The sequence below is a fragment of the Gadus morhua genome, chromosome 10 (genome assembly GCF_902167405.1).
Source record: "Gadus morhua chromosome 10, gadMor3.0, whole genome shotgun sequence".
In the NCBI taxonomy this organism is placed as follows: Eukaryota; Metazoa; Chordata; class Actinopteri; order Gadiformes; family Gadidae; genus Gadus; species Gadus morhua.
Genome location: NC_044057.1, coordinates 23,976,552 through 23,990,236, shown reverse-complemented (window position 1 = coordinate 23,990,236; position 13,685 = coordinate 23,976,552). Strand labels below are relative to the sequence as shown.

The 13,685-nt window shown below is 45.4% G+C and overlaps 1 protein-coding gene across 1 annotated transcript in view; it reads left to right on the top strand.

Annotated features, from left to right (window-relative positions):
- Positions 1–10,720, top strand: part of pde6a (phosphodiesterase 6A, cGMP-specific, rod, alpha) — a 35,255-nt gene extending 24,535 nt beyond the window's left edge. The window contains exons 19-24 of the mRNA XM_030368994.1: positions 457–564; positions 695–758; positions 3,971–4,045; positions 6,217–6,300; positions 8,029–8,197; positions 8,829–10,720. Coding sequence (XP_030224854.1) covers positions 457–564; positions 695–758; positions 3,971–4,045; positions 6,217–6,300; positions 8,029–8,197; positions 8,829–8,875 — 547 coding nt within the window. The 3' untranslated portion in view covers positions 8,876–10,720. The remainder of the gene's footprint in view (positions 1–456; positions 565–694; positions 759–3,970; positions 4,046–6,216; positions 6,301–8,028; positions 8,198–8,828) is intronic.
- The last annotated feature ends 2,965 nt before the right edge of the window (positions 10,721–13,685 follow it).

The following is a 13,685-nucleotide window of genomic DNA, read 5'->3' as shown; positions in this document are numbered from 1 at the left end:
ATCCTTCAGGCAAATCCCGTATGTCCCTTTCTCTCTCAATCCATCTATCGCTATAATACATCCATCACCATCGCTCCATCTTCCAGCTCTTTACTATCCATCCCTTAACCTGCTGCTGTTAGAAAAACCTACTGTTTACCCATCAGATGAAGTATCATGCCATAGAAACAACGGGTCAACAATTAGCAAACTGATAGGGAACTGAGAATGAGCCAGAAACATAAATGTCAAGAAGAGTGTTTTGCTACAGGGAGCACTACTAGGAAATGGTTTGTGCTACAAGAAGTAGGCTTGTACCAGGAAGTGTGTTTGTGTGGCAGGAAGTGCTTCCAAGAAGTGTGTTTTTGTTACAGGAAGTATGAGTAAGGGTTTTGTGCTACAGGAAATACTACGCGGAATGGCGTTTGTGTTACAGTACGTGCTATGAGGAAGTGTGTTTGTGTGTTTGCTGTGCAGGAAGAGGACTATGTTCCAGAAGATCGTGGATCAGTCCAAGACCTACGAGAGCTGGAACGACTGGACCAAGTACATGATGCTGGAGACCACACGCAAGGAGATTGTCATGTGAGATCATGCACACAGACACACATGCAGACCAACGCACACACACAAACAGACATGCACGCACACATTGTACAATCTACAAAAACCTACAAAAGGTCCTCAGACCCACTGTTCTGCTTCATCTCCCCAGGGCGATGATGATGACAGCGTGTGACTTGTCTGCCATCGCTAAACCCTGGGAGATCCAGAGCAAGGTACACCGTGATGAGGGGTGGGGGGGGGTGAATACGGTGTCTGTCGTGTGCGTCTGTCTGTTTGTGTCTGAGTGAGTGCGTGTGCATATATGTGTGTGTGCTTGTGTGTCTTAGTGTGCTTTCACACCTGAGCCGTTTTTTCCATTTCATTCGTACCCTGGAGTGCTTCCCTCAATAGCTATGTTTGTTTGGGGAGGTGTGAATGCTCCTTCGAACTCTGGAGCAGACCAAACAAACAAACTCTGTTCTGCCTGAAAACAGGGCTAGAACCCAACTATAGGATGCTAACCAAAAAGTTATGGATTGTGGGTTGAATGTACACATTTTCCCCAAACTGGACATAATAAACATAATAAACGCATGGTGGGACAACTAATATAAAGCAATTGCTTGTGGTCACTTAGAAAAACTATTTCTGGAATTTGTAACACCGAAGCAAAATGAAAATAACTCAGACCACACATAGTTGCTTTTGCTCAGTTATTATTGTCCGCAACAAGGAAATGCAATGAGTTTCCCTCTAATTATCTGTCCAATAGAACCCCGGTCAACAGCCTTACATGATACATTGTTTGGTTTGCTTGACCGTCTCCTGTGCGAGCGCTAACTTTACCAAATTCTGTTTATGTGTATGCATAAAGATGTTTGTATAAAGGTAATAAAAGACACACAAAACACATGGGAGATTACCGTGTGGGATCACACACAAACACGCACACATGCACACAAAACACACAAACACGCATTTGTGTATTTGTTTGTGTTCTGTGTGTGTGTGGGGGTTGTGTTTATTGGCTCCATGTATGCATCCCAACATCTTCCAACAACCCACTGTGATTTTCCTATTTCAAACACACACACACACACACACACACACACACGCAAAATGGAGAGAATGACACTTTAGAGGCACTAGTCATTCTCTTGACTGCTTCTGCACAGCCTGTCCATCACAGCTACAAGCCCCTCACGCCCTCCTCCTCTTTTTCACGACCAATTCCTCTAAACAACCTACCATCATCTCCGCCCCATCGCCTCCCAAGAGGGCACCCGCTCCCACCATCTCCTCTAAACCCTTAAACCTCCTCCCCACATCGCCTCCTAACACCTCCTCCCACCGCGCCACCCCTTACATCTCCTCCTCCACGCCCAATCCCCCTCCAGCATCCCCTCCCATCGCCATGGTCACCTCCGCTTCCTCCCAGCACGCCTCCCCGCATCGGCTACCAATACCCTGTCTTCCCACGGACTTCCTATCCCCAGCAATGTCCTCCCATCACCTCCTCACCAACCAGGAACGCCATCGACTCGTGATCACCTCCTCCACATTACCTCACCCTACCGCCATCTCCTCCTCACGCCTCCGTCTCCATCCCATCGTCGTCTCCCCATTACCTCCCAGCAGCCACAAATCCCTTTCCATTCCCTCCCTCTCCTCTCCATGGTGGCCCGCTGGAATAGGGCCACCGTGTTGGACTGTTTAGCCAGCCCCCGCTATAATTCATATTTATGTCATTCCTTTATGCTCCTGTTTACCCAGAGAGGTGGCCCGAGTGTGTATATACGTGCATATCACTAACAGCCACACACACACACACACACACACACACACACACACACACACACACACACACACACAAACTCTCACGGCCATGTAGAGGTTGTGTGTATGTGGTATTAAGGTGGAACTGCCAGTGAAATGGATATTTTTCGTTTAGTCGATGAGGGACGGAATATGTATTTGGCGGAGCAGCAGCATAGTGTTATAGAATACAAATAACCAGACTAAAATACAAATAACACAAAAAAAAAAAAAGGACTAGCATAAATGTACAGAGTGTATGTTTAGGACGATGTTACCCTTTCAATAAAAATGCAATACAAATTGTTTAAAATACTGTAAATAGACAGTACTTAGGCCTATGTAACTGTAATGACAGCATTTTACTGGCAATGCATATCATCTTAGAAGAGCAACTATGACTCAGGCTGGTGACTACATGCTGTCAGGATAACCATCCTGCTGAGATAGTTCTTCTTAAAGTTAACTGTGACTTTATAGGCAACTTTTCAGCCCAAAGAACTCCGGCAGCCACTTTTGAACATTTCCATTTATTTACCCAGAGAGAAGATCCTGAAAAACTGTGATGCCAATCCAATGTCCCGCCCCCATACGCAGAACACTGTGCATCAAAGTACAAGATGTGCCCACATTCCGACTGGAACCAGAGGATTTACGCGTCGCCACACACACGTCACTCGCATCACGGCATCAGCCATATTTTAATCGTCTCCAGTGCGGGTGTCATTGGGAGACAGACTGTAGGAGTAGGAGGAGGCCACAGGAAGCGGTGAATCATCGTGCCAGCGGATGACTCAGGTGGTCGGCCCCTTCCTCCTCCTCCTCCTCATCCTCATAATCCGTCAACGCAGTCCTCCCACCCCAAAGGATCCAAGTGTCAAATTCAACCTGGCTGACCAAAAAGGAGACCCCCCCCCCGCTGGGAAGATGGCTTTTACTGTCTTATGGAGATTTTATGAATAGAATTTATGAATGAATCTGAAGTACTGCACCGAACGAGCAAACTCAACGCCTGAGTCCCACTGTGTGCCTGTGTGTGTGTGTGTGTGTGTGTGTGTGTGTGTGTGTGTGTGTGTGTGTGTGTGTGTGTGTGTGTGTGTGTGTGTGTGTGTGTGTGCGCACGTGTGTGTGTGGAGGGGGGGGGCTGGGGATAGATTCTTACAGGCCTTGAGATGCATTATTTATGTATCTGTATTCTTCACCCAAACTCCTATCAGGTTGTTCGTATCAGAGTATGACATTCAAGGACTACAAATGTAAAGTCTTACACACGCGGCCGGACTACTAATCTGTGATGCTAGAGATAGCGACATACTACACAGAGAGCGGAGATGTTGTTGTACTTTGATTTCTTAATCTTCACTCGTATCTTGTCTTTCTTAACCTGTACCTGGGAAATGGTGTTGTGATAGTTCTGAATATTTATGCAACATAACGTATTTTGGAATTATTTTGGAAAATATTAATTGGTGCAATTGCACATAATTACGAGACAATGAAAATAAAAATAAAATCCCAAAATGCACGCAATATTGTTGATCGGAGGGCAAGCAAGTGTACATTCCCCAAGACATCACTGTCCAAAATGCAATTTAACAAGTCTGTTTTTTCAACCGCTCTCCCACTACAGGTGGCGCTGTCCGTGGCTGCAGAGTTCTGGGAGCAGGGAGATCTGGAGAGAACTGTTCTGGAACAGAATCCTATTGTAAGGCACAGACACACGCACAAACACAACCACACACAACCACACCTTCTGGAGAGAGAGAGAGAGAGAGAGAGAGAGAGAGAGAGAGAGAGAGAGAGAGAGAGAGAGAGAGAGAGAGAGAGAGAGAGAGAGAGAGAGAGAGAGAGAGAGAGAGAGAGAGAGAGAGAGAGAGAGAGAGAGAGAGAGAGAGAGAGAGAGAGAGAGAGAGAGAGAGAGAGAGATTCTAATAAAGAGTGATAGAGAGGGATAGGTTTAGAGAACAGCTTCTCCAGAGCAATAGAGAGGTGAAGATTGATTGACAGAGGGATGAGTGAATAGAGATAGGTAGAGTGATAGGAGAGATAGGGAAATAAGGATGTGGTGTAGAATGATGGATAAGGCGATAGAGCGCTGGAGAAGGGTGCCCAGAGAGAGATCGAGGTGTAAAATCCTCACCAGAAACAGAGAGGTGTAAGAGAAGGAGAGAGGGGTAGAATAAAAGGTGCATAGACAGATGGATAGAGAGATAGAGAGGAATGGAAAGAGATAAGATAAGCTTCAGTATGGGGGACAGAGCCAAAGAGGCATAGCAAGATCGATATAAAACGATTGATTTCATCTACACAAATGTTTCGATGAATCTGAAGTACTGCACCGAACGAGCAAACTCAACGCCTGAGTCCCACTGTGTGCCTGTGTGATTGTGTTTATGTGTGTGTGTGTGTGTGTGTGGGGGGGGGGGGGGGGGGGTGGATTCTTACAGGCCTTGAAGGAAATCAACAAAACGTGGTGCAAAAGGAGAAAGAGAGATTGGGAGATGGCTTAATAGAAATCATTGAGAGGGGGAATCATCAACGACCAAGACACAATAGGAGAAGGATCCAGAGGGGGTGGGGGGATGAAGAGGTGAAAGAGGAGGAGGAGGAGGCGGAGGAAGAGGAGGCGGAGGCAGAGAGACTAAAGAGAGAAATGTGTGTGTTATGCTGGAAGTGCGTGATGGTGTGCACTGGTTCAGAAAGAACAAGCACAGTGGGCCAGGGGCAGAGCCACAATGTCCCTGCACACACACTCACTCTCTTTCTCTCTCTGTCTCTTACCGGTTCTAAGTTTCTCCTCACTCACTCTAGCCCTTCCTCTCTCTCTCTTCCTCCCTCGCTTGGCCCCCCCGGGCCTCAGAGTCTATTTAGATTCATGTCCGCGATGAAAGGGACCAGTATATGGTCAAAGTAATGAATGACGTAAAGGGGGGGAAACGGTGAAAAGAGTTTGCTTTGCACTACTGTCGTTTAGAATTGGGAGCAATTATCCTGCAACTGCGTCCAATGTGAGTTGTCCAAATTCGCAAAGTTCAGAATGCATTCCCTTAAAGGCTGGCATGAGTCACCCATGAGTGTGTGACTCATGGGTGTGTGTGTAAGGGCATGTTTGTGTGTGTGAGAGAGCGAGAAAGTTAAAGAAAGAGGGAGAGACGTGCATGCAAGGGTGTGTGTGTGTGTGTGTGTATTAGGGGGGGGAGGCTGTGTGTGTGTGTGTGTGTGTGTGTGTGTGTGTGTGTGTGTGTGTGTGTGTGTGTGTGTGTGTGTGTGTGTGTGTGTGTGTGTGTGTGTGTATTAGGGGGGGGTGAGGCTGTGTGTGTGTGTGTGTGTGTGTGTGTGTGTGTGTGTGTGTGTGTGTGTGTGTGTGTGTGTGTGTGTGTGTGTGTGTGTGTGTGTGTGTGTGTGTGTGTGTGAGTTGATATTTAATTGACACGAGCAGTGCAACACTAATTGAAGGTTGGTTTATCCGTTGATGTCTTCCACCGGCATCTAATTGGCTATTCCAGTGACTTCAGAGGTCACAGGTCATAGGTCAAGGCCTAGCCGACAGCCTCTCTGAAGCAGTGGGGTGGACGGGTGAATGTTATCAGCATTAATTCAAGAATAAATGGGAATTTAACTAATTGACAGAGACTTCTGATTGGTAAAAAAAGTATATGGACACATGATGTGACATGCAATGGTTTATACCATCTGAGGCTCTGCTGGTCACGGTTTTGTTCATAAAACACAATTTATAATGTCTTGTTATATAATCACTTTTAGTTCCTGGTTTCACTCTTTAACTCCTTTTTCTTTCCTTTCCTCTCTTCTCATCTCTCCTTCCTTTCTCTCCCTTCTCCTTCGTTCCCTATCTTCCTATCTCTCCCTTTCTAGCCCATGATGGACAGGACCAAGTCTGCAGATCTTCCTAAAATGCAGTGTGGTTTCATCGACTTTGTCTGTGCATTCGTCTACAAGGTGAGTCTCTGACAAAAACCACATCGACAACAATAACCCAACTCCCCTGCTCTGCTCTCAACCCTTCCCGCTTACAACCATACACACCTCCAACACAGGGGCCAGTGCTAGGACCGGTCGAATGGAAGCGCCTCAAACTGCTGTAGAATAGTATTTAGTATTTAATGTGTTTCTCAGACCAGTGGGTAGATCAATCACCCCAAATGGAGTTGTAAATGTTCCACACTGGTGGTACAAGGAATCAATGGTCCCATCCTAGAACTAAATGTTCACATGCACTCATTGGTGTTCAGACTGAAACATCTGCATTTGAGAGCCAGCCTGAGATGAGACCATAAGGATATCATCAGAACTTGAAATACAGTACCACTCCAGCCACACTTACCATCAAGGAAGCTGCCAAGCTAAATGTGGCAACGGAGGAGACATTCCCAGGAGAGCCTCTACAATAAATGTGGAGCATGTGAATTGGTGCAGAGTACTCAAGCACATCTACCACCTGAGCCTGAGTACTTAGAGGGTCGCTGTGCTGTGTACTTTGTTCCTTTACTATAGAAGGTGTGCTGCTCTAGTGCCATCAAAGACGAAAAGACTAACCCAACGTGATGAAGTCCCTTGAGGTACTTGGTTCTGGTACACTTAGTACCCCTGGTTAAACCATCACTTGACCTCCGTTTGCCTAGCAGCCCAAGTGCATGATGCCATCATCTTCCTGCTTCACATAGACAGGCCGGGGAGCACTGTGAGAGTCAAGTTATTTGATTTCTAAAGCGTGTTCAACAACATCTAGCCTGTCCTGCTAGCAAGCAAGCTAACAGTGACTCCAGCAGAATCTCCCCTGATGTCATGGATTATGCACTACCTCAATGGTCAGCCACAGTATGTTCGGGCTGCGTGTCTGGCCCTTTGGTGGCAACATAGGGTCCTGACACCTTATCCGTTTACCCTGTTCAACTCGGATTATACTGACAACTCCATGTTCGGCTTCCTGCAAATTCTCAAGACTACTCTGCAATTGTGGGCTGCAACAGAAAGGGAAAGGATGAGTACAGAGGCGTTGTGGACTCCTTTGTAGAGTGATGTTGACTGAACCACCTTCAGACGATTACCGTCAAGACCAAGGGCTTGCTGGCGGACTTCAGAAGGAGGGAATACCCCTTACACCTGTCTCCATCCAGGGGATGGATGTGGCAGTCTGTGGTAGCCAGTGCAATTTTCTTTGCCATAGTGTAGAGAATAGTGTAGCAGAATCGATGAGCTCCGAGAGGAGGACGCATCGTGGACTGGACAATGACTTTCAACCTCATCACAATGCACTGGGGGAGCGACTTCAGACACCACAACGACGTTCCACAGATCATCTACAGCTCTCTTTCGTGTGTGATACAGTAATAATGTCATGTTAATGTTAATAATGTACTGTTAATGCAACAGCCCACTGTGCAACAACAGGGAAATTACGTGAAATATCATGGACATAATCACTGAACATTTTATTCAAACATTATACATTGCTTGTACTTCTGATTGGTTCTGTATAAAAAAAAAAGAAATTTGACACGCTCAAACATCTCTGTGATCTTACCATTAACCTTGGGCAAGATGTTTGAACCCGTTGTTCGGACATTGTATCTTTGGATTTCCTTCTTACTGTAGCTGTTACTTTTGGCCTTCTGTAATTTGGAATCCTTTAGGACAAAACAAGCAATATCCCATCTTATGTTTCAGGAGTTCAGCCGCTTCCACGTTGAGATCACTCCCATGCTGGAGCGCCTGCTGAACAACAGGAAGGAGTGGAACGCCCTGAAGGAGGTGCACGAGGCCAAGCTGGCCGTCATAGAGGAGGCCAACAAGGCCAAGGAGGAGGCGGCCCAGAAAGGTTCTGCCGCCAAACAAGGTGGGTCATCTTTACGCCTGACTATGTAGGCATTCAGCACAATTAAGTTAATGTTTCATTAACCTTTTGGTCAAGTACTCATACTTCATCAACACCATCAAACCAGAAATGTTTACCTTTAACCTAATATTATTGTGAAAAAGAGTTTCCTCGACGATATACAGTACACTCCATCATAAAGACGTTCAGATAGAAATATGCAACTGTGCAGTGGTACCTAATGTATCAGTGTCTTACTTTCTTTATCAGGTTTACTTCCTTTCTTTCCTCCTTTATTGTCATACATATTATTATCTTTCTTCAAATGTTTCTTTTATCATGTTTCTTGCTTATCATTTGTCTTTCTTTCTTCACAACGTTCCTTCCTTATCCTGTTCTTTTCATTCTCATAGTGTGTTTGTATTCATTCTGTTGAGGTTCCTTTCTCTCTTTCTCATCATGATTCCTTGGCCCAATCCCATTTCTACCCCTTACCCTTACCCCTCCCCCTTGTTTTGAAGGGGTAAGGGGAAGGGGGAAGGGGTAAGGGGAAGGGGGAGAAATGGGATTGGGCCCTTCTCTCTTATCATGTCCCTCTCTCTTTCTTCTAATGGTTTCATCTCTCCCTCTCTCTCTCTCTTTCTGTCCAAAGCCGGTGCTGCCGAGGGTTCACAATCCAAGACGTGCATTCTGAGCTAGAGAGAGAGGGAGAGATTCCTGACCTATTCCTCCAGCCTGCGATCCACCCTGCTAAACACCTGCTAACAAGACCATCCCCCCCTCATCCATCTCCCTCTCTCATCTCAATATGAAGTTAGACACATCTATCCTTTCATCACGTGTTCTGCTAACTTAACTTTGTGGCAACGTCCTCAGAACTCATTAGCCGGACTGCAGAAAGCCATCAATTCCACTCCACGTCTTGATCCTGTTCAACTTTACATTTCCCAGCCCTGGTTGGAGACAAAGTACTTGATGGGCTCTGGAATAGAATCTCTATCACGCTTCAAAGGCAACATGAAATGGAATTGAGACAATCTTGCTCTTTGTAAGTAGTTGCATGGAAATACACTTTAGCCCAAAGAGCCTTCACCTGAGACTCAAACCACCTAAAGACTAGATTATGTAGGCCTATATAGGGGGACTAGAAATGTTGGAGGGATGAGATCATTCAGGTTTAAATTGGCAGGTGTGGGAGAACCTAGGGCTTAGTCTCACTCTAGAGCTGGCCCCATCAGTGTTGCGATTGGTTGAAATGTTCCATTCCAGTCGACTACTTTAGCTAACTTTGTTGGTGATGGAGTATGAGTAGATGATCAAGGGCAAGTTGTTTTCCATTTCATGTCATCTTTAAAGTCTCCCTTCACCCTGCATATAAATAACAATAAACATTAGGTCTATAAATAACGATAGATATCTATGAATAACTTCTACATATGTCTACACCGCTAGAAATATATCCTTGATCAGAAGGAGACACAGATTATGAACATGCAACACTGCAGGAAGTAAGTCTGTTTGATCGCTGTGATTTTAATCCCTAACTCCAAAACACCCGTTAGAAATCTGCAGGGTTTGGCTTGTTGAAAAAACACTGTCGCTTTCCAGATGCAACAAATCGGAGCGACTACGCCTGAATAACTAAATACAAATTGAATAAATTGAGCGCAAAGTTTCTCGTTCACAGTTGAGCGAGTCGCAGAATTCAACACAGTCTCGGGTGTTTCCAAGCCCTATAACTGTCACAGCTAATATGCGCTCTCGATGAAGGACTACGGTAATATTATGAGTTAGGATGCTTGAGTAATATCTATGATGCACAGGCTGTCTCTGTATTATTCTGGTGCATCGCTTAATGCTCTGGTTGTTACTAGGGAATAAGTCAACGCAGAATCAATTAATGAAATACTATTTGTTTTTCCTTTTTAGTGTTTTTGGTGTTACCACATAGATTTCACTTGTGTGAGCAATAGGTCAGACCAGAAAGCTAAATTATACAGACTGAGTGTGAATTCATTATGTTTAATTGTTGTTTTACTTATTTTGTGGCATTTAGATCTTACAGTAAACTGTCGTGAAGGCTTTTTAGAAAACACTGTTACATTGCATGTCAACATTCAATGTGTTGCACTTTATCAGGTCCTGATATGAGTTTGCGCCCAAATGTACAAAGTAGTGACAAATTAGTTTGTTTCTCCGTACGTCGCGTCAGCCGGGTCTCACGTTGAGCCATTGCGATAGTTATATGGGAGTGTCCACTCAGATCTGATATTGACAGATCAACTCCAAGCTTAGCAGTTGTTACAATCCACCAGTAAATTCCTTCCAGCTGGTCAGAAACTCCCACCATGTGATTTCATAAAGGGATGGATTTCGGCTCATCGCCATGCCTACTAATGTTCACATCGCGGGGGGGCCCTTTAACATGTGGATGGAGGAGCATTTCTAGTGAATAAACGATAACACCTGTACCACCTCTAGTCTGCTGACATCTTCTTAAAGAACACCACTCAGCCGATAATAAAGGAGTATGTTGCATGCGCACGTGTCTGTCCTCAAGCAATGCATTTCAAAACAATACGACGTGTACAGATATGCCTATTCTTGCACCGTTTGCTCGGATGAAGCAGACTGTGCGCTTTGCCGTACACCATGAATGTGATTAAAAGCCTGACGGGGGCGTAGCATGCCTATGTGATGCATGACATTATATAAAGCATGCGGAGCGTGTGCATGAAATGAGTGCATGCGCTTCGTGCACACAGACAAGAGACATACTGCAGCTCTCTGCACGTCATCGCATAACATGCACTGATTCAGAGCACGGCAAAGGTACTCTAAGCAGAGTACAACTACTGCTATCGAGTGTGTGTGTGTGTGTGTGTGTGTGTGTGTGTGTGTGTGTGTGTGTGTGTGTGTGTGTGTGTGTGTGTGTGTGTGTGTGTGTGTGTGTGTGTGTGTGTGGCTATGGATGCCATCGTGCTTTTTTACCCTTTTTATAGAATACTTCTTTGCATGCAATTATTCATACCCATATCCTAAACTGGCGAAGATCAAATTGTTTCCATCTCACTATATGCCTCTAACATTACCACGTTACCGGACAAAAGTGTGCGTCTGTGATTGTGAGTGGATTGTTTGCATAAAACGGCATGTAATGGTTACACACTAATTGTGCGGGGCGGGGGGTGGGAGGGAACTGCTAGGTTAAGAGGCATCACAGTATAGTACTCTACATCACTACTGCATGACGTAAGGCTTAGTGACGTCAGCAGAGAGAGACAGAGCGAGGGAGAGAGCGAGCAAAGGATTACCGTATACGGTAGCGATGATCTACTATGCTTGTGACGCACACCCTCCACCCAACTGCAGCAGAGAGAGAGAGAGAGAGAGAGAGAGAGAGAGGGGGGGGGGGGGTAATGAAACAGCTGCAGAGAGAGAGAGAGAGAGAGAGAGAGACCTTGAGTCAGTATAGGGAGAGCGAGCGAGAGAGAGAGAGAGAGAGCGAGGGGGAGAGACATTGAGTCAATGCGGGGCGAGAGAGCAGAGCGGTGGTAGTATAGTGCAGTGACTGCGTCAGATCAGCAGGTCGGTCCTAGCATGGCGCCGGCAGGACAGAGTGTGAGTCGTGACTGCGGTGTTGTGCGGCTGCATGGGGTGCACCGGCCAGGGTGAGGGACTATTTATAGGAGCCCTGTGGAGGATCAGGTCTGGATTAGAGATGCGGCGGATGTCATGTAGCAGCAGAGACGCACTTACCGGCTGCTGTTCTGACGCATACCACTTGCATAATACCACAGCACATTATTCATATTATATGCAAGGTATCTGTATTAATATTATATTTGGATGACAAAGTACAATCTCTACTTCTATAATTATCCATATCTATACACATACATTAAAATGTCATATTTTTTCTCAGTGTTTAAATGAAAATCAATGACTAACTTTATTCGATCATTATTTCGGCCTTACGTTTTTTAATTACAACAGATATATTCTATATTGACTTTAAGATATAATTATATTTATATCTAATATAAACATAAAAGCAAAAGGGAGAATATATAACATTTTCTATTATGTTGGATATCAATATCAGAATATGTATTTTATGAGCCACATGACTCCACATGCTGCAGTTCCCTCCATCACCTCCGTGATGTCACTCAGTATCTGCAGTAGGTGGACCAATAGGACGCCAGAACTGCCTCCATTAGGGTAGCAACAAGGAGGCGGAAACACGCACCAGAAGATCTACAGTTACACCGTTGTGTCACGTTGGGACCTTTCACCTTTGACCTGTGCTTAGTCTCTTTTGGTCATTGAGGTTAAATTAAAAGAAAGACTATTGATGTCAGACCACTGATATGTTCGTATTAGTGAAGGTCATAGGTCAAGGTAAAGCAGGTAAGGGATGTATTAGGGCACATGTGGGGCTGCCTGATTAGCATATATTTGCCGATTTATAAATTCAATTTTTGATGGTATTTTACGTTTGGTTTTACTGTCAAAAAAGTTTGAAATGTTGGACCTTAATACACGAGAATGTAAACTATTTTGTGTGGCACGGTAGGTTTGATGTTCACTGGGACGGTCATTTTAACGGCAGGAGAGACTGATGAGGATGACTTAAAAATGGGGTCACAGAACAAAAAAAGGATGAATGAGGGCTTGGTGGGGTTACGATCACGGTCACAACCGGGGGGGAGGGGGGGGAGCAATGCATCATGGGAAAAACTAAAACAAAGCCTGAATAATCCCTGCCCAAAGGTTGAAACGTTCTTCTGAGTCATATTGCCGTGGGTTGCTACCCAGCTAACTCTCTTGCTTGCTTCCCCTCTCCCTCTCTCCCTCCATCTTCCCCTCGCACCATCTCTTTTCCTCCCTCAATCGCTCCCTCACTCCGTCTCTCTCTCCCTCCATTTTCCGGTTGCACACTCTCTCTCTCTCTCTCTCTCCCTCCATCGCTCCCTGTCGTCCTACATCCATCCCCCTCTTCTTGTCCACCTCTTTTTTGTTCTGCCCCTCCATCAAGCCCTCTCTTGCCTCACTTCTCTCGCCCATCTCTCTTGCTCCATCCATCCCTCCCTCCCTCCCTCTCCCTCCCTCTCCCTCTATCTGGTTCCACTTCCATACCTTCTCACGTTCCCTCAATCTCTCCCTCCCTCCCCCTCTTCCGCAGTCACGACAGCCCCAGAGTCGGGCAAACAGAGGACAGCCGTAGTTCAATTAAAAGTGGACTGGGAAGAGGATCCAGCAAATTAGAATCCTCCTATTAGATCACTACCATGTCCTCCACTAAACGTCCACCCACTTCACAGCATCTTGGTGAGAACAAAAAGACATCAGCAGCTAATCAGCTCTTTCTTGAAATAATTCACCCTTGAAAGGTGAATATAAGCTTCGCCTCCTACGTGAACAAATGCTCTAGAACAGGGGTCGGCAACCCTAGGCACAAAAAAACGTATTTTTAATTTTAATTTTATTATTATTATTAAAAAAA